Source organism: Hemibagrus wyckioides, linkage group LG20 (genome assembly GCF_019097595.1).
Source record: "Hemibagrus wyckioides isolate EC202008001 linkage group LG20, SWU_Hwy_1.0, whole genome shotgun sequence".
Classification (NCBI taxonomy): Eukaryota; Metazoa; Chordata; class Actinopteri; order Siluriformes; family Bagridae; genus Hemibagrus; species Hemibagrus wyckioides.
In genome coordinates, this window is record NC_080729.1 from 8248889 (window position 1) to 8273265 (window position 24377).

General features: G+C 40.1%; 1 protein-coding gene across 2 annotated transcripts in view; it reads left to right on the forward strand.

Annotated features, from left to right (window-relative positions):
* The window catches only part of schip1 (schwannomin interacting protein 1), a 270203-nt gene that overhangs the window by 198470 nt on the left and 47356 nt on the right, over positions 1-24377 (forward strand). The window contains exons 1-2 of one of the 2 annotated variants that reach the window (XM_058418426.1): positions 12769-13064; positions 19329-19937. In XM_058418426.1, the coding sequence (XP_058274409.1) occupies positions 13059-13064; positions 19329-19937 (615 nt within the window). In that variant the 5' untranslated portion in view covers positions 12769-13058. Of the gene's footprint in view, positions 1-12768; positions 13065-19328; positions 19938-24377 lie in introns of those variants that run through there. The other variant, XM_058418425.1, reaches the window with a different exon arrangement.

Consider the following 24377-nt stretch of genomic DNA (forward strand, 5'->3'; position numbering starts at 1 on the left):
GTGTATATATATATATATATATATATATATATATATATATATATATATATATATATATATATATATAATATTTTGAAGGCAATCAAGCCCATGCCATTCAGTTAAACCTCTAAAACCTGACTTAGTTTTCAATAAGATTCTGTAAAAGAACAAATAGTATTAGTTATTGATACGTAATTATAAAGTGATTTCATGTGTAGGCTTAGTAGTGACCTCATATATCATATTACTGTGCTTTATTAGAGTTATTCATCTTGCTCTGAGGACTTTTTCTCTCATCTTTTTCATTCCCCCACAGATCTATTCTCCCCTTTTATTCTCCATTTCTTTATGACTGTTTCTCGCTGGCTGTCACAGAGATGGCCTGTCCTTCAAATCAAAGCTGAAATGGAAGCGATGAGAACAGGTGGACGTTATTAAAAGTGGATGTCTCGACACATTTTTAAAGCACATTGAGCTCCGCGGATAGAGACCAACGCCTCTTGACATCCCCGGGAAGGCTGACAGGATGGCCTTGTTCCCAGGATTAGATTCATACTCATGTTTTAAAGATCTATGTAGTTAACGGTGAGTTATCTGATTCCGCTGCGATAGTAAACAAGTCGAGGCTAATATTAAGCAAATGCTTATCTAAGATGCGCTCTGTTTTTTTGCCAATAAGGCAGGATTTTAAGCTCAAAGAGAAATCCAAGGCCAGCAAATCTTACTCACAGAGCTGATTGTTAGTTGATGAGCTGTTTGGAGCAGGGACATTTCGACACAGTGCCTTGAGGACCGGCTCAGGGAACCCCTGCGTAGTTCATTTTGACATAGTGAAGAATGATGTTTGAATAAGGTGATAAAATGTATTGTACTGTAGTAACTGATGCAATAAAAATGGCTCATAAGCCAAAATATATAAACTAGCCTTAGTAGTTGCAGTAACTAGTAATTATTATCCTTTTTTTTTACTACTACATTATAATATTACTAAATAATTGGATGCAAGTGCATGATTTTTATCAACACATCTGAACAAATCCATGGGCATAGTCAAAAACAGGCAAAATTCAATCAAAGCTTACAAAAAATGGACAGGGTATGTTCTGAAATAGCTGAGAAAACCTCAGAAACAAGGCCCTTTATCAGATTGAACTTCTCCCAGGACATTAACCTTATGGTGCTGGGAATCCTGTGGCGTCATCAAGATTCCAACCTTGAAAACATGGCACCAACAAAACTTTTTTAGCTTATTGTAACCTGATTACATAAAGGGTTCTTGGACTCAGTAGACAGTAGTGAATAGAGCACATTTAACTGCTATTACAGCTCTATTACATTATCATAATGATCCAAAAGATTAGGTTGATTGGATAGCTCAGCCATGCAGGATTTAATGTATCCTGCGTCATTAATGCCCTACGTCGTGAGGCCGTGTTTTCAAAGACAAGACCGTCCACTGACCTGGACATGTCGCTTTCATAGTCCATTACACACACTCAGTCACCTGTTTCCAGGGCAACCCATCGCTGGCGTGATGCTGCTGTTTGAACGGGTTGCCTGGTTACTGTACCATCTCTGGGCAGCCAGCATTGAGGAAGCTTCTGATTAATATTACTCTATCATGTTAAGAATGTTAAGAATGCAGAAAGCTTTTCTAAAAGAATAGATCGTTGTATTCCACTTTCACTATACTCTTTCTATGTACTCAACTTTCTTTGCACCCTGAATTTCTACCCATGTATACTTTATAGCAGCTGGAGAAGTCACTGGAGTGTGTTCATAACACATACCTACATTTTCTCTCAGACCATTGAGGATAGATCTGCTGGCCATCGAGCTAACTCAGCTAATGTTAGTGTTAGCCATAACTGTGATTGCTATGATAAAGATCAGACAAATGTTCGGACACAGCCAATTAAATCCTGTTTTAAACTGAACCAGAGAGTGAAGGAAAAGCAGCCAGTGTGGACTTCCTTAAAGACTTCGGGAGATTTTGGTATAATCCACAGATCATCTGCTTTTTCTGTTTGCTTGTACTGCATTTACAGTGAAAATGTTTTGGGTCAGATGATTCATATAAACATTGAAGTAAGCTGGTGTGGCTGCAGGGGTGTGGTCAGACGTCAACGTGTAATGATTCTTATCTGCGTGTTTTCATTTTTACGTGCTTTCTTTGTCTTTCGGCAATAACAGACGGACAACGTGCACACACCCCTCAGAGAATGTGATCTAATTTGACTTGAATTTGAACCTGAACAAGGCAGCCATTGAGGCACATGGGTGTATAAGCTTTTAGGAATGTTGTCAATTCTAAGCTCAAAAGCACTCGTTTCACTGGATTACTCATATTACGAGAACTCACTTGTTTTGTTTGTGCCAATGATTTTCCATTTTTGTTGTCATATTGTTTGCCTTGCTGAGTAAGTTCATGTACATCAGCCCTAAAGTGCATGATTCATTTTCCTCTTACTTATTCGGAGGTGGAATTACCGACTTGAAGCACAGCCTCAATCAGACAACACTCCCCGAACAACATGACCGACATAATGACTAACCTGACCTTAAGAACTCTCTTAATTCAGAGACCTCTCTTGAGATGATGCTTCTTGTGTGTGTGTGTGTGTGCGTGCATGTGTGTGTATGTGTGTGTGTGTGTGTGTGTGTGTACTGCTAGACAGACTGGGTGTAGAGAGTTTTGAGAGGCTTGAGGCTAGGGGGCAGTCAAGTGGGCTGCCTATTATGAGACTCTGTCAATAATCTCCTCTCCAAAACTGATTTTAATGCCTGAAGTGGATCATGGCACTTCCTTTTATCCTCATGTTTGGGTCATACAAAAATAGCACAGTTTTTCTGACAGGAAACGTAATGTAAGACGTTTTGAAATGATCTTTAAAAATGAATTTTCAGTGTGTCACAGTGGTGCAGCAAATAGCATTGGAACCTGACAAAAGGTTAATGTCTGCCTGGAGTTTTGCATGTTCTCCACGCAGGCTTCCTCTGGGCTGTCTTTAGTTTCCTCTCACCTCCCAGAAGCATGCTGGTAGGTGCATTAGTGAGTAAACTGTCCTAAGTGTGAATGAGTGTGTGAATGAGTGTTAGTGTGTGTGTGTGTGGCTGATCTGTAATGGGCTGGTGTCCCTTCCAGGGAATATTCCTGGTAAATGTGCAAATCATTTTTCATCATTGAAAATCCAGGCGATTTACCCATCAGATAATCAGATCTCAGTATCGGATAGTTTATTCACTTGACTTCAATTCTTCAAACAGCCACCGTTTGCCTTAATAGCAGCTCTGCAAGCTTGTGCCATTTTCTCCACCAGCGTCATAATCATCAGGGATGCATTTTCTTGAGTCTTGAAGAAACTCCCACAAATGTGAGCACAACATTGGCTTCTTTTCCTTTTCTCTCTGGTCTGGTTTAATCATATATTAATTCTATTTGCTTTTGTAATAAAAATTCATTATTACTGGAAGTCTATCATTCTGCTACAGAAAGCTGCTCTAAACATAAATATAGTGTTCATGGTAATGTTTATGCCTAATAAATATATTAATATGTATTGTGAAACGTGCTGCAGCTTCAGGACATATAACCCTTCCTGCAGTAGAAAACATCACCATATTTCACTACGAGCAGGGTTTTCCCAGGCTGCTACATGGTTACTGTATATTAGAGATGAAATTTTGCACTCAGCTATAAATGTTACTTTTGTATTGATATAAAACCAAAACAGATGTTGTGGGTCAAAAGTACTTCCACTGCGAAATAGAGAACAGACGGTGACGGTTAAGCACATGGACTGGATCCATCGGTCTCCATTACGGCTCCGGATCAGTCGGATGTGGTTCTGACGTCACTCCCAACTTATCGGGTGAAACAGTCTAGAATTTATGCCTTCTCCATCAGGGGGCTTTACTTGTCGGTACAAAGGGCTTCTCCTCTAAGCACTTTTCAGGCAGAGGGTGAGTGTTCATCCTGTTAAGTGATCAGTAGAGGTTTAGACTACAGCTAATAACCCAGAGTAGCTTTAAAGATGTCATGCAGGAAGTCTCTGTTTGCAGCATTATAACGTGTGATGTTAATTCCGAGCCATATTGAATACGGAGCTATTACACAGATGTAAGTTATTCACATTTGTTTGGGAAAAGCATATAGCATATAGGCAAGTTTTGTAAAAGGATGAAGCACAGTGATACTTCTCTGTTGTCACAGCTGTGCTGTATGCTCACGCTGTGTCCTCCAGAGTCCCATGCCAAACAACATAATTATATTTCAATGCGCATTGTTTAAGTACAGATATGCAGCAGCAGCATTTTTCTTTGTCAGTGTCAATATTCAGAGGATCAGGGCTGGATTGTGACTTAAGCTGCATAGTTGATGAGGACCTTATAGCAATATAGATGTATACATTTTGTACCCCTCGTCCTCCGTCGTTTAAGTTATTTAATAGGAGAAGAGGCCTAAGCTCAGCAAGTTCTTAGGTACACAATGCATCTTTCAGCAGACTGTAGGTACAGACCCGTGTGCTCTAATTGCACTTTGTCCTGGCCTTGTCTTATATAAATCTGCACTGTTCATGAAAGTGGTTTATCCTGCACTTTTCTGTCCTCGTGGGATTGTTTGAATGTATAAATGTCGCAATAAAAGTGACAGTGTTCAACTAACTAAAGTGATAAGGTTTTTGTTTAGGAGTGGGTTTTTTTTTTTAGTGTAACAAAAGAGGCACAAAGGAGATTAGAATGAGTGAGAAACTGATACCTTTGGTACTGAAACTGGACTGAAAAAGTGCCCAGGAAAAGTGGTGGGGAATTTCAAACAAGCCTTTATATAGCAAAAAATTACATCCAAGCATGAAAAGAGAACTTAGGGCCAGTGCCTGATAAATGATTAGGTAATCATATACATAAAGAGATTTAAAAAGTTTGCTCATTCTTTCATAATTTCTTGATCCGAATATGAACAATCACATTTCACAGTCCTTCGGGTTCAGTTTGTACCTCACGGTAGCTCAGTTTAACATTATATTGATACCCATCCATCAAAACACTATGAGAAAACAGTGTTTTGTATGCATTGTTTTTGACAAACACAATTCTGTAGAATTTCCAGCAGCTTCCATAACCAAATAATTTCATACACTGGTGCTGCAACGTTATATGGCATTTAACGTCATCCGCTTTGAAAATGCGAAGTCGTAAGCAGATGGCATGATATTGGGTTGTGCATTTGTCATACCATGAATATTTCATACCATTCCACCCCTAGTTTCATTACATCTAACTTATTAAACGCTGGTACTGAACATCGTTCAGGCTCTACTGCTGTCATCTCATGCAGTCTTTACCTCTAGCAATCCCTCCATTTCTGTGCCCTGAGCATCTTATTGAAAAGTGACAATCTACATCTCATCACTCTGACTCACTTTGTGTCTTCTCTCTTTCTCTCGCCATCGGACTTGCAGGTAGAGTGTAAAAGAGAATGATTGAGTGGGTAAGCTTGTGAAACTCATCTGGCAGTTCAGGGTTGGGGAGTAATTGGTTTGGACGTTTCTCCAGCACTGTCTGGAGTCTCTCAGGACTGCTTTTCGTCCCCTTTGCGATGATGTCACTTGAAATGCCTTCGACATCTCCCTTCTCCAGCAGGTCCCTTGGATCTGAGCCCCTCTTAACTGAGCTCATTTGGCATCCCCTAAATCAAAAGTGCAAGGTGTGCCATTCGCTCATTTAAGCCTTCTTATAGACGACAGGAAGAACAGCAGGTGCATTTCCTACGCGGGGGACGTGATCCAATTTTGTTGCTGCTGTAAATTTTCCTAAATCTGTCTACTGCTTCAGAAGCACCGATTGTGGAAAGAAAGAAACAGAGGCACTAAACTAAGATGGCTGTAGGAGATACTCTTCATGGTTCACATCACGGCAGTAAGGTCAATGATATATATACAGTACATTGGTGGAGTAGGCAATGTCAGCCCAGCACATTGTAGTATGTAGGTCTTGATGTTGGATCAAGATGAACAGATGCAGAAGTCACAAGAAGCTTCGTTTTGTGTACACATGACGTCTTTTAAATAGCATCAGCATCAGTATTTGTGCTGTGCTTTTTCAGACAGAAAAAGTGGTATTGCCCATTCCGACAGTGGACAAAAAACACAAAATTATCTTGTCCTAGCAGAAGCAGCGGAGCTTTGTGATTAGTACAAAACAGGAATAGTACACCTGTTTCATCAGTTAATGTGTTAACCAAAACCAAACAAATTAAGATGCTTATCTAGTTTCTACGCACGTAAAATGTGGGAGCTCTGTGATGTTAGTCGAGAACTGAAATTCCACGAAGCCTTCTCTCTTCCAAAGCATGAACAACACATTTATTTTCTTTGGGCTGTGACCCATAGCAGACCTCTACTCCCACAGGCAAAAAATAAGACCAGGAGTGATTTCCCTCTACTTTTTTACCCTGATCGTCATCAGCAAGCGGACTGATCTAACATCTTTCAAAGTCCTGTTAATAAATGCTGGCTTTCGGTTTGATCTAATCAGGCCAATGCTGGACTTTGATGCTGATAGAGAGTGACTTGGCTTTAATGAGACAGACTGGAGATACAAGCTAACAAATAGTTTTAATCCATACCACCCATACCTTGCAATGTACCTGTACCTGTAATAATCAGTTAAGGATTACTCAAGTAATGATACTTACAGTAACATCTATAGACTTTAAGCTTTGCATTGTGGTTACTGATTTGCTCTTTGCAATGAGTTCTTTGATGTAAAGAGACGGTTTCAATTTTTCCTTTTCCCTACCTGCCTCCCTCATCCCCATCAGCAATACCTGTAATGAAAATAAGCTTAGAAAGATGCTTCCCTTTATCCTTTCTCTCTTTTTGATATCAGTACCTGCTTCTAGAGGCTTCATTTGGACAGTGATTGGTAGCAGTGCCAGTTCAGGTGGATCTTCACTGATTGCAGTCCCCATGAGCTCTATTGAGACAGGTGAACCTTAATGATTGGCATTTAGCGTCTTCAGTCCTCTCATCCCCACTTCAGGTGGTGGAAAAAGATAAAGGAGGACTCAAAAATTGACTGGAGTTGACGGTGCCCAGCGTGAGGCGATGGATTTTATGTACCCTCTGGCTTCTAGATGTCTGACAACAGCAGTCGTATCTTTGTTTGATGCAGTAGATGTTTCAGCACCCTTTGACCTCTTGTGGAGCAACTGGACGTTTTTATGATGGACTAGATTTTGACTTTTATTTATTTATTTATTTATTGATTTATTTTTGATTTATCTTTATATTGGCAACTGAGCAATACAACTGAAGAAAAAAAAAAACAGGAATGACCTTTTTAAATATTTCATATAATTTTCAATGCAGCAAAGAAAACTGTACAAAATAAAACGTAATATTTGATCAGGTATGTATAAAATCAATTTACATAAAAAGAGGCTGGGTAGTTTGTTAGAAAGACAATATGACACGGTATTTAGGTCAAATGGAAAAATCAACTCCCCAGTATACTCTCAGCTTCATGCACTGCCAGTAATTTGTCAGACATGATATACACTACTGAGTTGAACCTAAGTTGATGAGGGCTGTTATTGCTATTAAAAAACAGTACTGAACTTAGAGAATGACATTTAATGACCACAACCCTGTCTAAGGCCTTCTCAGTAGCCTGTGCATATGTGGTGTGATAGTGAATAGTTGGCATTTATTAGCCTCCTGTTGACAAGCTAATTGCTTGATGGCAGCGTGTATTCTTAAACGAGATCTCGCCCCAGAAAGGCCAGTCCCACAGGAGCTTTACATCCCTGAGCAAATTTACTGCAGTGAGCTTCTTCACCTATTTTTGGCATGTTTATAGTCATCAGAGATGGGGTATACCAACTCAAGATTTCAAGTGATGTTTTCCTTACAGCGATCCCAAAGGGTTTGCAGCTTAATCCAAATAGAACAAACTTCAATGTCTTTGACTAAATATTCGAGACTGTTACTAATAGCAAAACTGCTGTTAGTACAATATCACTCACATTCATATTTCATGATTATAACCAAATAACCCAAACTCATTGCAGTAGGCGAAACCTCACAGCAACACCAAACGTTTCTCTCTTTCCTAAAATAGGTTTGATGGAACTTTTTTTGGCTCTAGATTCTTTGCCAAGTGACACTCGAGAATTGCGGTTAGAGAAGGCAGGACACGAATGTGTGAACTTAGCATTTGCTTTATTAAGTAGAATATGAAAATCATTGTCAAAATCGATAAGGGGTGTCAAAACACTAGTACACTGTATTAAATGAGGTTGATCCATTATAATAATCAAAAGAGCAAGTGAGAGTCAAATCCAGAAAGCCTAAAACTAGAAAATAAAGCACTGGGGGGAAACGAGGCTTGGACGGAAAACTAGAAATGCACAATGAGAATTATATAAACAGACAGTCTGATGTAAGGACTGATCATAAAATGAACACAATAGAGCAATGACAGGGACACAGAGACCAAAAACAAAAACAGACACATGGCAATGCACATGAAATAAAAGCAGTTGTGTGCTGAGAGGGAGAATCTGTGACATACAATATTAAATAGGCTATACAGTGTACTGTACAGTATATAGTGCACCTCCTTAAGAATGCACAGTTTCTTTTCTCAGCTTAACCATCCTCCCACACTTTTATCTCACCTAGATATGTTCAATTTACAGTTTTTTTTAATGTGATAAGTAGTTCAGGTATAAGCACCAAACAACACTTGTTGAAAGAAAGTTATGTCTTCACCCACATCAGTTTGTCCTTCTTGGGGGAACAGCTACTGTGTAAGAGCTCATAGCAGAAGGTTTCCATATTAGTGTTCGACAATCACTTTAGTTATGAAAAGAATCATTGAGGAACCCATTTTCTAAGACGGTTGAACCTTTAGAAAGCTTTTATCTAAGTCCTGGTGCTTTATCACATTGCTTTTTAAATTAGATTTCTATTCTTTCTTTTTTCTTTTTTAAATATAAACGCTGACTGGCTCCATAAATTCTTTTGAAGGCCTGACCTCAATACTCTTCTCTTGGTTCTGTTTTATTTTGAATATCTTCATTTTTCTATGCCTGACCCATGTTTACTGACCCTCTATTTGATGTCTTGCTGTTCTTGTTTCTATATATATATATATATATATATATATATATATATATATATATATATATATATATATATATATATATATATATATATATATTTTTTTTTAATGAAGCATTAGTATAAATGCAAAGAGGGAAAACTTTGTCTCTGTATCACAATACTTCCTTTTCTTTATCTTTTTCAGAACACGCCATCATTTATTTTTTATTTTTTGGTGTACGCTTAAACACATTGCAGCATCTTTACACTGAAGCTTTCAAAATCCATGGTTTACCGAAGCTCCTGGCCTCTGTTTCGCTGTTCTTTCCAACCCTTTTCCCTCTAACGCCGTCTCCACAGAGGTTCCTTCGGTGTGATGCGCACTAATTATAATAGTCTAACAGTTTATTTATTTACCTGTGGATTGGTTATTAAAATAGACCAGTGCTCTAAGGTAGCGAGTTCTGCTCTGCTGCCCACCAGTGTGAATGTAACTGCAGTAAAGGAAGTGCATTTAAGTATTCATATTTGCTCTAAATGATTGAAATGTTACCAGCTGTTCCCTGCAGAGTGCTTGTCCGAAAGAGCTGTTCTTGCTGGATGTGCACACTGTAGACCTGGTGCTGCTGAAAATGGTGGAACATTGGTAGAAAAATGACATGGTGCATACCACAGAATAATAGTACTGATTATAGTACCGGCGTGATCTGTATAATGCGCTCCAGTGCATATTGAGATATGAAATGGCTAGGAAACACCTTGCTCTGAACACTCCAGCCGCTTTCTTAATACGACAACAGCGTTTATTTATTTATTTATTTTTATGTGCTGCTCGCCACCTACGAGGTCAGTGAGTACAGACTGCTGAGGATTTTTCCTGACATCTATCCCTTTGCAGCACAGAAGGCCACTAAAATGACTTTAGATTCAGGTTCAGCTACAAATGGACTTTAAACTCTCACTCTTCTGTGCTCAGGTAATATTGCACTTGATATAGTCATGTCAGTAAATCTAATTGAATTGAATTAAACCTAGTGAACTGAATTAAATTGAAAAGGAGAAAAACTGGTAGGGAGTGGAGGATGGGAGCGAGGGAGTGCTCTGCCTGGGAGAAAGTCACTCTGGTGGTACCTTCAGTGGTCTGTCTTCATTTTTTGAATATATTTCAGAAGGGAAAGTGAATGAAATGTGGCTTTAAAACTTATTCAAGACAATGTCTCTCAACTGAGAGTCTGCCTGTTCCTGACACATCTGATCCAGCTTGTGAAGAGCTTGATAACTAGCTGATGAGTTGGATCAGGCGTTTTCAGAGCCTCTGATATCCACTTACACTATATTGCCAAAAGTTTTGGGACACCCCTCCAAATCATTGAATTCAGGGGTTGGTATTGGCCCCTTAGTTCCAGTGAAAGGAACTCTTAATGCTTCAGCATACCAAGACATTTTGGACAATGTCATGCTCCTAACTTTGTGGGAACAGTTTGGGGATGACCCCTTCCTGTTCCAACATGACTGCTCACCAGTGCACAAAGCATAAAGACATGGATGAGAGAGTTTGGTGTGGAGGAACTTGACTGGCCTGCACAGAGTCCTGACCTCAACCTGAAAGAACACCTTTGGGATGAATTAGAGCGGAGACTGTGAGACATCTGCGACACAGGCCAAAACTGGGACATCTGCCTTTACATGAACATGAATTTAATATGGAGCTGACCCACCCTTTACAGCTTCAACTCTTCTGGGAAGGCTTCCCACAAGGTTTAGGAGTGTGTTAATGGGAATCTTTGACCACTCCTCTAGAAGCACATTTGTGAGGTCAGGCACTGATGTTGGACGAGAAGGCCTGGCTCACAGACTCTGCACTGGTGTGCAGTCATCTTGGAACAGGAAGGGGTCATCTCCAAACTGTTCCCAAAAAGGTGGGAGCATGAAATTATCCAAAATGTTTTGGTATGCTGAAGCATTAAGAGTTCCTTTCACTGGAACTAAGGGGCCGAGCCCAACCCCTGAAAAACATCACCTGAATTCAATGATTTGGAAGGGTGTCCAAAAACGTTTGGCAATATTGTGAATGATCCTCCATCACACTGATCTTTCAGTGAAGTCTTTTTGTTTTTAGTGTATGTATAGTATATCTTAATAAATAGTGTAACAAGCATTTCATTCACCATTAATTTCAACATCATCCAAAGCCTAGACTGTATTGTTAAAAAAAAAACATACCCTGTTCAGTAGCAGTGTCTTGCCTTAGCTTATTGTTTGCTCATTCATGTTAAAGCATGTTATTCAGTAACTATGTTGAAACTAATCCATAGGCATGGAGCTGACAAGTATACATGTATCCAAAGGGTTACATTTTCATTTACTTTCCCATGCTAAATAAATTATAGTTGGATCCTGGAGGATACCAGCCCAGTGACAAACACTGGGGTGTTGCTCAAACAGGGTTTTGTTGTCATATGGTGGTGTTTGCATAATTATGTCCTAAAATAGCTATGACCTCTGTGTGTGTCTTAAATGGGTTTGTCATAAACCCTATTCCGATTGTACTGGTGTAACATGGGGAGTTGAAGTAATGTGATTATTACTGGACTGTCCAGATGATTAAGTCTTTCCAAATCAGTCATGTCAGTAATATTTATTGATTGCACTTGCATCTAGAAAGATTGTGCCTTAAATGACCAGTAGAAACAAGCCCCTGTAATAAACTGTAAAGATTACATAATATTCCGTGTAATATGGGATAAATTAAATGTTTCTTCAGTGCAAAGGCACTCCAGGAAGTGTCTATCTCCCCCAGAAACCAAAGCAAAATCAAGTATTGGCCAAGTTTAAGTTGCAGAACAATAAAATGTAGACAAGGCTTCCTGAGGATTTTGACTTCCTACCACAGTCTCCAAATACAGTATGTTACGGTCATGTAACCTAGCCTTCTAATGATCAAGGGAAAGTTGGTGTGACCAAGTAAAGGTCAATGCAATCAGTTTGTATTGAAATGAGGTGCATGCAGTATGCATGGAATATATATATTCTGTGTGAACCGTGTGTTCACTGTTAAGACACCCGTGTATAAATCACCGTGTACATCGATCAGAACAACTACAGATGTCCAACAGCAACGTTATTTAACACACATGCTTCCGGTTCTTGATGTCACCCCAGTTGCTGCCTAATATACTACTTATGTGAAGTAAAAAAGACGGACTCTATAGACTTAAACTCTTCTATAAGGTTTTATTTTTTATGGAGCAACTATGGAGGAAATAGTGTGTGTGTGTGTGTGTGTGTGTGTGTGTGAGAGAGAGAGAGAGAGAGAGAGAGAGAGAGAGAGAGAAGGAAACAGAGAGAGAGAGACTAAAGGAAACAGGGAGAGAGAGAGAGAGAGAGAGAGAGAGAGAGAGAGAGAGAGAGAGAGACTAAAGGAAACAGGGAGAGAGAGAGAGAGAGAGAGAGAGAGACTAAAGGAAGCAGAGAGAGAGAGAGAGAGAGAGAGAGAGAGAGAGAGAGAGAGACTAAAGGAAGCAGAGAGAGAGAGAGAGAGAGAGAGAGAGAGAGAGAGAGACTAAAGGAAACAGGGAGAGAGAGAGAGAGAGAGAGAGAGAGAGAGAGAGAGACTAAAGGAAGCAGAGAGAGAGAGAGAGAGAGAGACTAAAGGAAGCAGAGAGAGAGAGAGAGAGACGTGGCTCACTGAAAGCTGGAGCATTTCCATCTCGGCTATTTTTTGCCTCTCCTGCTCCCACCTAACCGAGCGATGAATTACACCGCGCACACTCACCGCTTCTTGCCGGCTTCTTCTTCTTCTTCTATAGCGGACTAGCAGTCTCCGGAGTCTCCCACTCCTCCTCATCCTCCTCCGGAGTGTCCTTGTCCGTCTCCTGTTGTCTCTTTAACTTTGAGCAGTATCTGAGCAACACCCACGGCGCCGGGCTCACAGACAATGTCTTGAGGGAAAGCGAGGCGGTGAAGATGACAGTAAGTAACACGGATTCATGTTAGCCGGCGGTCGTGGACGTGAGCTGCAGACGTGTAACCCTGCCTTAGTGTGAGTTCCGACTGTTCGGAAGGAAGACATGACAGCGAGTCAGCTGTATTGAGCGGTTTATCGGTTAAACAGCCGAGCCCGTGTCTGTTCTAATAACAGGCGTGGAAGGGTTTGGGCTTAATGCTTTATGCTGCGCGCGCTCTCAAACCGCATACCCTAGTACTGCACTAAATAGTACATTATAATGCTCAGCCATGGTACTGATACTGAACAGTGTTTGGTAGTACGTGTGTGTGTGTGTGTGTTTAAGTTTTTTCGCTGTCACCGGGATCTCTGGTTTCTCGCAGTACTTTTTATGGAACATGACATCATTTGGGAGTGTGTGTGTGTGTGTGTGTGTGAGTCGATCGCATCCTAATTTCAGCAATGTATTAATCAACGCATCTCCACAGTATCACACATTTCATGCATACAATCAGTGATGACATTTCGTACAGGAATTCATTAGGGATTTGTGCGCGCGCGCGTGCGTGTGTGTGTGTGTGTATTCTGTAACGTTTTTCTGATTCGCGTGCATTTTGCATCTAACGTGCAGTTCTAGAGACGTGATAAACGGCTAGCTTTGAATGAGTCGATCAGCTGTTAGTCTGCGAGCGAGGTTTGCCGGATCTGACGCGCGGGGGTGCGTGTGTGTGTGTGTGTGTGCGTGCGTGCGTGCGTGTGTGTGTGCGCGCGCGCGTGCGTGTGTGTGGGGCGCTAAATGAGCGCACTGCCAGCTTAATCCAAAACGACAAACCAGAGTGGGTCCCACCGGATCCCCGCCCAAGTTGCTATTCTTCTTTCTTTCTGTAAACCGCTTCAAATAAGACGCATATATAAACCACACACTTATCATCCGAAATGAAGAAACTTGGTGCGCGAGATAACATTGAACATGGTAATTAATACTGCATAAAGCCTTAAGGCACAGCGCGAGAGCCGGTGTTGTGTTCTTATCTCACCACATCACGCGCACAAGACGCCGTTGCCCGTTTAAGAGGCAGCGCGAGCGCGCGTTTAACGAGGATTCCCGCGGTTGTTCCACCCCCCCCCCCACCCCCTCCAGCTTTCTGCACCTCGAACCTCGATCCTTTTGGATCATTTCTCAATGCACACGAGTGTGGTATAGATTTATCGAGGAAGTGCAATGTACAGCCGTACTTCTGCAATGCACGGTCACACAGGCTAATAAATCAGAGCAAAATGGAAGCCATTAAAATGGAGTTATTTCTGAAACCCAGTGCTAGGTTAATATATAGCAGAACGTGTGCTAGGTTGCATTAATTAACCAAAGAATCGCTTTGACCCATTCCCAGGTCATTTATACTCCGGTCCCTGGGTTGCTCAGTATATCCCTTATTAATCATGAGCCATATGATGGATGTGAATTCATTCTAATTTAGACAAAATCATTTAAAGACTGCTTTGCCAGCATGTTTTAGGCTTGTATTTATTTGCCATGAGTTTAGTTTTCAGTTAATAATATTTTACACATAATGTTTGGTACAAGGCCAGTAACTACAACTGCAATAAATAAGTTAAATGAACACGACTCTCATATACATTTATTTACTGTCTTCTTTCTGTGGAATGTATTATATTCATACACTATTATACATTACCTCTAGCAGAGTAAGTCAACTTTACTAATATGTTCAGTTGGCTATATATCAACGAAACACTAAACCTTAGATAAATCAATGCAGCAACATGCATAATGCATAAACTTCTAAACAAAGAACAAGATGATGCATTACTCCCAGTAAAGTGTTTTGTTGGCTGCTCTTGTTATTCAGTCATAAAGACGTTCCACTGCCCATGCTAGGGGCATCATTAGCTGAACCTAATGATGGGAAAACCCCCTAATTTGTGATTCACGCTTGTGGAAACACAACATGACACCGGAGTCTTGAGATGTGAATCACAGCCAGGGAAGAAACATATGAGAAAGGGAGATGATTATATAGACTTCCTTTCTGTCCAAGGACGGATACCCCGGCTTAGTAGCCCTAGTGGGGTTTCCCATTTAACCTCTTTCCAGATGAATTACAAGTTAAATTCTTGTGTGTTGGAGATTTGGAGTAATAGCTTTCATGATAGATACGTTTAAGCTCATAATTTAATTGCACTTTATTAAAACGTGGGGATGTGGTAGCTCTCAAAAGCCAGATATTCTGCTAACTACATCATTAAACAGCTGGTTAGCATCACCTTTTTACAGAAGGTTTAGTCTGAAGCATGTAGTTAGCTTTGCCTAAGTACAATATATATAGACCTCTTCTGAGTAATATTAAAGATTGTTTGGTCAGTTGTATCTTGTTCCCATGATCTCTAGCACATTGATAATTTAATGCAATCAAATGTTTTCATCTGAAAGATAGAAATAGGTTAGGATTAAGCAACATGTGAATAATAACAGTACTGCCGTATGTGGAAATAAAAACAAGGCTAAAGTTAAATGACAAGCACAAGAAGATCTCATTGGATCATTCTTTCCGTTATGGGCTTAGATTTAATAGATAACTCTGGAGCTCAGTGTGTATAATGGCCTGCCTGGTGGTTTCTTTTCAACTTGCTCAATCATGCTGCTAAAATCATACAGCTGTAGTATAAAAAGTATAAAAAACTATTCAGCATGAACTTCTTTCTGAAACCGTCGAATTAGAGGTTTATACAGCAAGCCATTCAGATCAGAATTGCTCGTCTAGGAAGTTATGATGGTTTATATTAAGGCACAAAAAGGTGCCATCTTTATCAAACTCAGGCAGGTTTTTTTTTTCGACCTCACTAGAGATGGAGACTAATGTGATCTCAGTGTGAATCAATACCGAAGTGAAGGTGAATAATCAATAGAGCTTGAGCAGATCAATAGATCACCATAAGGAAGTGCGCATACATGAAAAGAACAAGCTCTGTATGCCATCTCCTTGCATCTTGATGAAACCAGATCGGTCTATAAAGTGAACACTGTTAATATTTCCTAAATGTATCTCTAGTAAGAATGATATTCTCTTCACAAATTATCATGCCAGTAGGGATACAAGATGTCATGAACGGGGTGTGATAACATCTAGGATCGGAGAAATGAAGGTTTTATTCCTTGCACTCCTGTCTGCCAAAATAACTGCACAAAACCTGAAGTTCACACTGACTAATTAACACCTACAAGTGTTGAGTTTTAGTTCCAGACAGTGTAGTGTAAAAAAAATGCCTACAAGTAGTACTCTTTTAGCACAAGTTATCAAATAATATTACAAAAAAATGTATTATGTCAACCTACAGCCTTTTCACACTCAGCTCATGGGCCACACCCTTTCCACAGGTTGAAAATTACACCACAAATTTTGATGAAATAGCAAAATCTTTTGCTTTTCTAGTGGGTTGCGACATTTTAAACTGTTCATGGTTCAAATACACATGGCGTTCTACTTACACGCCATGAATACAGAGACTTCCGTCTATCACACATCACTCACTTATGGACCATTTGAAGGCATAAATGAATGAAATGCTGATATGTGCTTCTCTCTGTCATGCACACACACACACACACACACACACACACACTAGTGCTCTTTCCACACTTAAACTAATCTATTAAACATTCAGAAATGTTTCAAAGAGATTTAAAATAATAGAATAATACATCTGAATTGGCAGATTTAACTGACCCAGTGGGTGTGGCTTAATATTCTAATGAACAAACTTGATTGACAGTCAGGATTGTTTAATGCTATATATATATATATATATATACCAACATCCGATTATAGAGTCATTAATATACGCATTGCTTAGGCACTTTTTTTTCGCCCTGTCTGCCTAATATTAACTCTGTACACATGCCAATTTCTTAATTATTATTATATTATTATTATAAAACATTTTAATGGAAGCCGTGTGCAGTCTGTGGGTTTCAGACACTCCTTGTGCCCGAGTGGCAAATTGTATTAGTGCTGCAGATGCTGAACTGGATTCAACATTTGCTGACACAAGGCATACAGAGCAGTTTTTTGGTCTGATGTCATTCTTATTCGAGAAAGAAAAAGCTATCTAAAGACTATATAAATTAAAATTGATGAGCTAAAAAACAGGAGCAGTGTCCGGTCACTTCAGGTCCTATTTTTAATGGAAAACTTTAAACTTTATACCACTCTTTTTGCAAAAAAAAGCAAACAGCTCAGCTTTGCTTGGTGGTTTGTGACCATCCATCTTCCTCTTGATGACATTCCAGAGGTTTTCAATAGGGTTCAAATCTGGAGATTGGGCAGTGGTCTCTTATTTATTTATTTTTTTCCAGAGCTGTATTTATTTGTCGTTGGTAATGGTAACGCCTCGTGAAGCCATCAAGGTCATGGCAAGTTTGTTTCTCAAAGTGTGTAAACTTAACCGAGTTTCTCATTAGCTTTCTAATGCATCACAATGCAATAAACGACAAATGTTGTCACAGTGTGAAACTCAAGTCAAGGTTAGAGTGCTGTTCTGATTTCTTAATCATTAGCTATTTTACTTGGAGCCTAATAACGTTAATAATTTGACTTAAAACTCAATTCTGCATGGATACACTTTAATCAGAAGAGTGGGACCGTTACGGCTGAAAGAAAATGAGATTCCTTTCAGATGGGAAGAGGTAGACGTGTATTTTATGAATCAATAAGATAAAAAAGAAACACTCAAACTGAACAGCAGGGTGTCTTACACTGCATGAGAAATAAATGTGAGGATATACAGTAGTGTCTACCATTTTGAAGCAGATTGAATGAAGAGTATGAATTCCTTGAATTGACTTTCTGTCAAATGAAAAAGACTGACACCCTCTGAAGCGTTATTAAAGTGAACGGGTAATGCAATGAACTAATGTAAACTACGAGTTATGCTCGGACAAGCTTGTGATAGTTACTGTTATTTAATGTCGCACCTGTCCTTATCTGCACCTAAATATGGTTGAGAATACATGTAAAAAAAATTTCTAATGTATTCAAAAATATTTAAGGGGAAACCTCAGGTACCTGCTGTAGGTCAGGTCAGTTTAGCGGTTCGGATCTACAAAAAAATCCTGCATGCAACCCAAATTACTCAGCAGGGATGGTTCATTTCCTGCAGTCAGCGTCGATTCAAGGTCACGTCACTTTCTCGCTGTAATGGAACTGCACTAGAGTTCACTTGAACTGGACCACTGTTCTCAGACAGGTTGATTCGATCTCCTCCTGAGTGCGACTGCTATGTTCTCACCTGCCGCGGAGAGAGTGAAAACGCACCAGGGTTTGATTCGAACGGACCTAACACTGCATATGTGGGAGACGCCGAGACACTCTGAAGGAGGATGTTCAGATGCTATCCTGCTGTTCTCTCTAAAACAGCTCCTGTTTTAGCCTGCTCTATTCAAATGATTAGGTACTGTATCTATTTTCACATGTGGTTGTACTTAAACGTGTAATTACATGCCTCTGAAAATAAACTAGCACTGGTGTCTCTACAAAAACGCCCAGTAATGCCAGCTTATGGATAAACCACGAAAGCTCGTTGGCTTGACGAACTTCTGATAATTCCAGAGAGTAATCCTATTTGCAATTTATATTTGCTCATATATCTTTATGGAGGTCTTAAAACTAACTGACTGAGAAGATTTCCTGAATTCCAAGCTCTAATTGGTGGAATTGAAGTCTAATTGAGCAAGTAGAATGGATGTTATTTGGCCTACGCAATAGAAGAGGATGCCAGAGTCAGTGTGTCATCCATTAGGAGCTCTTTATTAAGAGTTGTGCAAACGCTCATGGTCTTGTCTGTCCATGGAGACATCAGCAGACACAAAACAGAGAGAATGGAGTCACTGAGGCCAGTGCACGTCATCTTGCCAAGAGCACATACAGGAAGGAAGGCTCTCTGTGGCAGGAAGCTTCGCATTGTGTTTGAACTGTAGCACTGAGGTCACTAATCTACATGTGTGCACACTTTTCTAGATCCCCCTCTTTCCGGCTATCTTCAAAAATATCGCTTGTGTTTTTCTCTGATTTTTATATCTGTCACGTGACTGGATTTCGTGTTTGTTATTCGGAGGTGCAGTTGGTGAACATATCTATGTAGAGATCTTTAACAACAACCATGTGAGTGATTTGGTGTGTGTCCTGTATTCTATGCTTTGAAGAATATCTGGCATGTAGTATGGAAGGTAAGCTCCTGAAATTCATTCTCTTTATTTCCTGTGTCTTTCTCAGGATTACCGGGAGGACGGTATGGACTTGGCGAGCGACGCTTCAAGCCGCTCAGGCTCCGAGTCCAACTCGAACTCCAACAAGGTGACCCCATGCTCAGAATGCAAGTCCTCACCAAGCCTGGAGCTGGCCGCCCTGGATGACTACGACGAAGAGGACGAGGAATTCCAGCAGTTCAAGAAGCGCGTCATTGAGGACTGGGAAAGCGAATACGATGCTGACAACCAGAATGGCCAGGACAGAACCTTGCGGAAGGCAGTAAACGGCCGCAGTCTGGCTGAGGAACTCCAGGAAGTCAAGAGTTCCCCGGTCACTGCGTCAGAGGAACTCAAGCAGAATGGCAATCTGATCCTGCCCCGGAAAGCCCAGGCCAAGGCCAGTCCCAAGAGCCCTGGCACAGCCGGAGGTGGTGGTGAAGGTGGCCTGGGAGTTGGAGGTATGGGGATTGAGGGGTGTTATCGCCTCGGGGGTTACAAAGAGGACAGTGTGGTGGAGGAGAGCCAGCTTCCCACCATGGACTGGGCGGCACTCGAGAGGCACCTGGCGGGTTTGCAGTTCAGGGAGCAGCAGGAGAACCACAACAGGAACCTGGGAAAGACCAACTCCATGAACGTGAGTCCAGGTCTTATTGTGCACAGTAGGGGCTAGTTTAACAGCTAACAGGAGCACAGTTTGGGGTCTACCTCTTTTGGAAATAAGTTATAGTAAGCAAAATTAATGTTGTTCATTTTAAAGAAATTTGACATGCAAGAAAGGAAAGAAATTTATATGCATCAGGCATCTGTGACATCTCTGCTTTATTATGATTGCTTAGCAAGCTACCTAATGCTGCCTGCTACAGGGTTTTATTTGAATGATGCTCTGTGTAAGCAGGTCAGTGGTGGAAGCTATTTCTGTTTCAGTTACAAACTTTTCAGGAAACAGATGTTTTACTCAGATGAAAACATTGAAATTCTGCTGAGGTATTAGTCCCAGAGACGGCCTTGCAGTTGGTATAAGGGTTTGGAATGTTTAGGTCCATTTGGTAGCGGTTGGAGAGGGAATTTAACACACACACACACCCACACACACACACACACACACCTAGCAGCAGAGAAAGTATATGCAATATGATGTGAAAGACTAGCCAGTTACAGATGGTGCTGTCATCAGAGTGTGAACTTTCAGCTGTCTTCTTATATCCCTCTCTGGAGCTGTTTGGGTATCGGTGTGTGTGTGTGTGTGTGTGTGTGTGTGTGGCTTGCTCATATTACAGTTAAGCTGATACTTTGTCATATCCCATTTATCACTGCTGGAGCATGGTGTCACTCTTGAAACAATCCAGCAGTGGGACAAGTGGCTCAAAAGCCTCGATAGCTCAGGAGGCAGCAGAGACACGTCCTTTAAACGTGTGATTAGTCAGATGATTAGTACACGTGACTGTGAGGCCAAAGAGAAGAAGATAAGGAGCAAGAGCGCATCGGGTGGAGATGAAATGCAGCGGCTGGTGTTTTCAGTAGTTATTTATAGAAAACTGTTATTTTGGTGTTGTAGGTATTGGCAGTCAGAGAAATACCAGTGACATCATACCCACATTTTCTTACAGCTAGAGCAGCAGAGGTTTTTCTCTAACTGCCCATGTGATTTGTTGAAAAATGACTTCTGAGGTTCAGCAGGTCATGCCACAGGCGACTCAGTAGAGGGCGCTGTTGTAGTAATAAAGAGACCGATGCTCTTGAAAGCAGGTGACCTCCAATCTGGCTTTGCTCTGACATTTCAGATTCATGATTGTTTTTATCTCTGTAGTTATATTTCCGGTCACTAATTTGCAACTGACTATTTTGATTACAGCATTTTTAGGAACTTAACAGTGTTTACATTATTTTTGTTCTGATTATTAACTTGCTCTAATTAGAAGTGTGTGTGTGTGTGTGTGTGAGTGTGAATGCGAGTGTGTGTGTGTGAGTGTTAATGCAAGTGTGTGTGTGTGTGTGTGCACATGCCTGGGTGTAATAAGAGATTCAGGACATTTCTAACACCTTCAAATCATTTTTAACACCTTTTGCCAATACATGGAAAAGATGTATAATAGGTCATTCTCATCTCAATTTGTAAACTCACACGACCTCTCAGCCTGTCAAGACATCCCTCCCTCTCAAAACTACATACCTGTTTTTTTTTTCTTTCTATTAGTTAGACCACAGTTGCTGAATAATTCATAGTCCTTGGTGAATAATCCACTTTGAGACGAATATCTGAATAATAAGCAGGTAATGTAAGAGGTTAGAAGTGAGCGATAATATGATTTTCCGATGCTCTATTTTTTTTTGGGTGGGGGGTTTATTGAAACTCTGTATGCAAAATATTGCACATGTAAGATTAATTTTATTTCCCGGCCTGTGTTATCTGTCGTCAGATTTCATCTTAGACTGTTTTTGGTACAGTGATAGAGTGCCAGGCTGTTCCATCCTCCCTTCCATCCTCAAAAAAATAGAAAGCTTGAGACAGTGTCAATTTATTCTGAAAGTAGAAAAAGCTACTTGATAAAATGGTGAGATACGGACAATAACAACAGCAGATTCAGTGTGTTACCTGTTTGTAGCAATGCAGCCATTTACGAGCTTCATTTACTTCTGAAGCTATTGACAACTGGCACATCTGTAAAGCATGCTTAGTGAGGTGAATGGGACTGCCAGCCAGTGAGCACAGGAGACTGTGTGTGTGTGTGTGTGTGTCTTTGGCATGCAAACACACTAAGCCACAGGACAATAGCCACTAGTTCCAGCTTTGTGTGTGTGTGTGTGTGTGTGCGTGTGTCATTATCTGCCTGAGAGAATGTGTGGTATGCAGGGGGGAGGAAAGATGCTGTCCTTCATTCAGTCTGTGTGTTTGAAAGGGTCGTCTGTGTAAACTGTGCAGATGTAACTGTCTCACACACTTAACACGCCTGTTTAGATATTTAACAAATTTTTTCTCCATGGCAAAAAAAAAAAAAACATTTACTTGTCCAAGCGTTAAATTTTACAGGGTACTTTCTAAAAATTTAAATTTTATCGGAATTCTATTCTCAGTATATATTTTATATTTTCTTCTTTTTTTAAAAAATATATTTTGATTTATATTCTTTATTTTTTGTTCTCTTTTATTCTTTTTTATTCTGCGTTTACGACACAGACAGTCGAAAAGCATTTCATGTCGAGTTTGGCAAAAATGAATTCGAATCTGATTAAGAAATAAAACGAAGCATGCTGTTGTGGGAAATTAATCCGTGTCGAGCCGCAGAAATGTGGCCAGAAATGAAGCATTATCAGCAGTTTCTTTATTCATTAGTAAACACCTCATACTCTCTATCATTTATAGATAAACTACATGCTTAACATTACATGTGTTATAGCAGTGGGAAACCGTTTATTTATTTAAATAACCGTTGTTTATTTTTCTCTAAAAAGACAAAAATGAAAAGCAGCTTGACACAGGAAGCTACAAAGACAACCATCTTGAAGACTTTCCTGTGTAGGAAACCATAAAGGGACAGCGTTATCTCCTTTGCAAAAAGCGCTGACCTCGGATAATCCTTCCCAAAAAATAAATATCTCCTTAGAGAAAACTTAAAAACGTGTAAAAACAATAATTTTGTAAAAACCTCCGCTATACAAGTGCTTGTGTAAGTTGTTGCTATGCTAATGAGTGCATCAACATAACCCTGTGATTTTCTTTGCAGAGAAAAACTATTGTCAGAGCTGCTGTTATGGAAAATTAATCAATGCCTTCCTATTAATATGATCTGTTATTTTATTTCCATGACTTTTACTGAACAGTAGTCTAGATTTCCTGATTTTAAATGTCAGCATGACTGCAATGGACGTGTTTCACCTCAGCGCAAAAGAATATTTGTCTAGGCATATTTTTGGATTCGCTATTCCCAGTGAAACATTGCACTTTCCCTGAAGATAAATGATGCTCAGGTCCTTCTTTACACAGTGTACCAACTTTTAATACTGAGAAACGTGTTGCTTTTCGGTTAAGGATGACACCGAGTGGGTGAAGCGAGGCAGAAGCCATTTCCTCCAGTCTGTCATGTATATTTTAAAGCTGCCTCCATTTACTTTAAGACTGCTCTTAAATTCAGCTATATTTAACATCGCTTATATAGTATCCCTTAAATATAAAGAATAATAACAGCCCCGCACTATAAGCCACGGATTATTAACTTAATACGCATGGATAACTATTATTAAAATCACAAACTATACTTTTTAGGAAGGAACAGGTTGCATTTTGGCTTTACATTTAAACGTTCTTTATGTTTTTCATCCGGGAAAGCCTTAAGGGTTCTGTGTAGGACTTTGTGTGAGAGATTTTCCCCAGCTAGAAGCTTAAATGTTCAGAAATTCATTATGCTTTCTGTATGTTTTGTTACCACATTAGGAAAGGAAGCTAAAGAACCCTTAAGAAACCCTTTCCTAAAAATATATAGGTATCCATTACCCTCTCAGAGGAAAAGCATTTTGTTTTCTGTTAAGCATTCATTAGATAGTTGGGGTGTAAAGATGTGACGACGTGCAATGTAAAATTAAGCATTTATTTAATTATGTGGTTCGGAGCAGTGGTAGCTCAAGGGTTGTTGAATAGAAGGTCATTTTTAAGCTTTGGGTCCCTGAGTAAGGCTCTTCTGTGCTCTAGGGCCACTGCATCATGGCTGACCCTGTGCTCAGACCCCAGCTTCCAAAGCTGGGTTATGGATAAGTCAGGAAAGCATTTTACTGTGCTGTAGTGTCTGTGTGACAAAACTAAAGGCGGCTTCTTCCTCAGTTGCACTGTTTGAACACCAGAGGCCCCAGTCTCCACCACCTATATGGTTAAAATATATAGAACACACTGGTCATGTGATCAGATTTGTTCCTAGAGAGCAGCAATAACCGGTAACCATCTGCATTTGTGAAGTGCCCCATAAACTAAAATATGTGCTTTTCATCCTTCATATCTCGCACCACTGCTGTCTATTCGTAAAGAAACTGTGGAAATTGGGCATTTTAGCTTACCTTGGAGCTCCTGCTTTTATAACAGACAAAA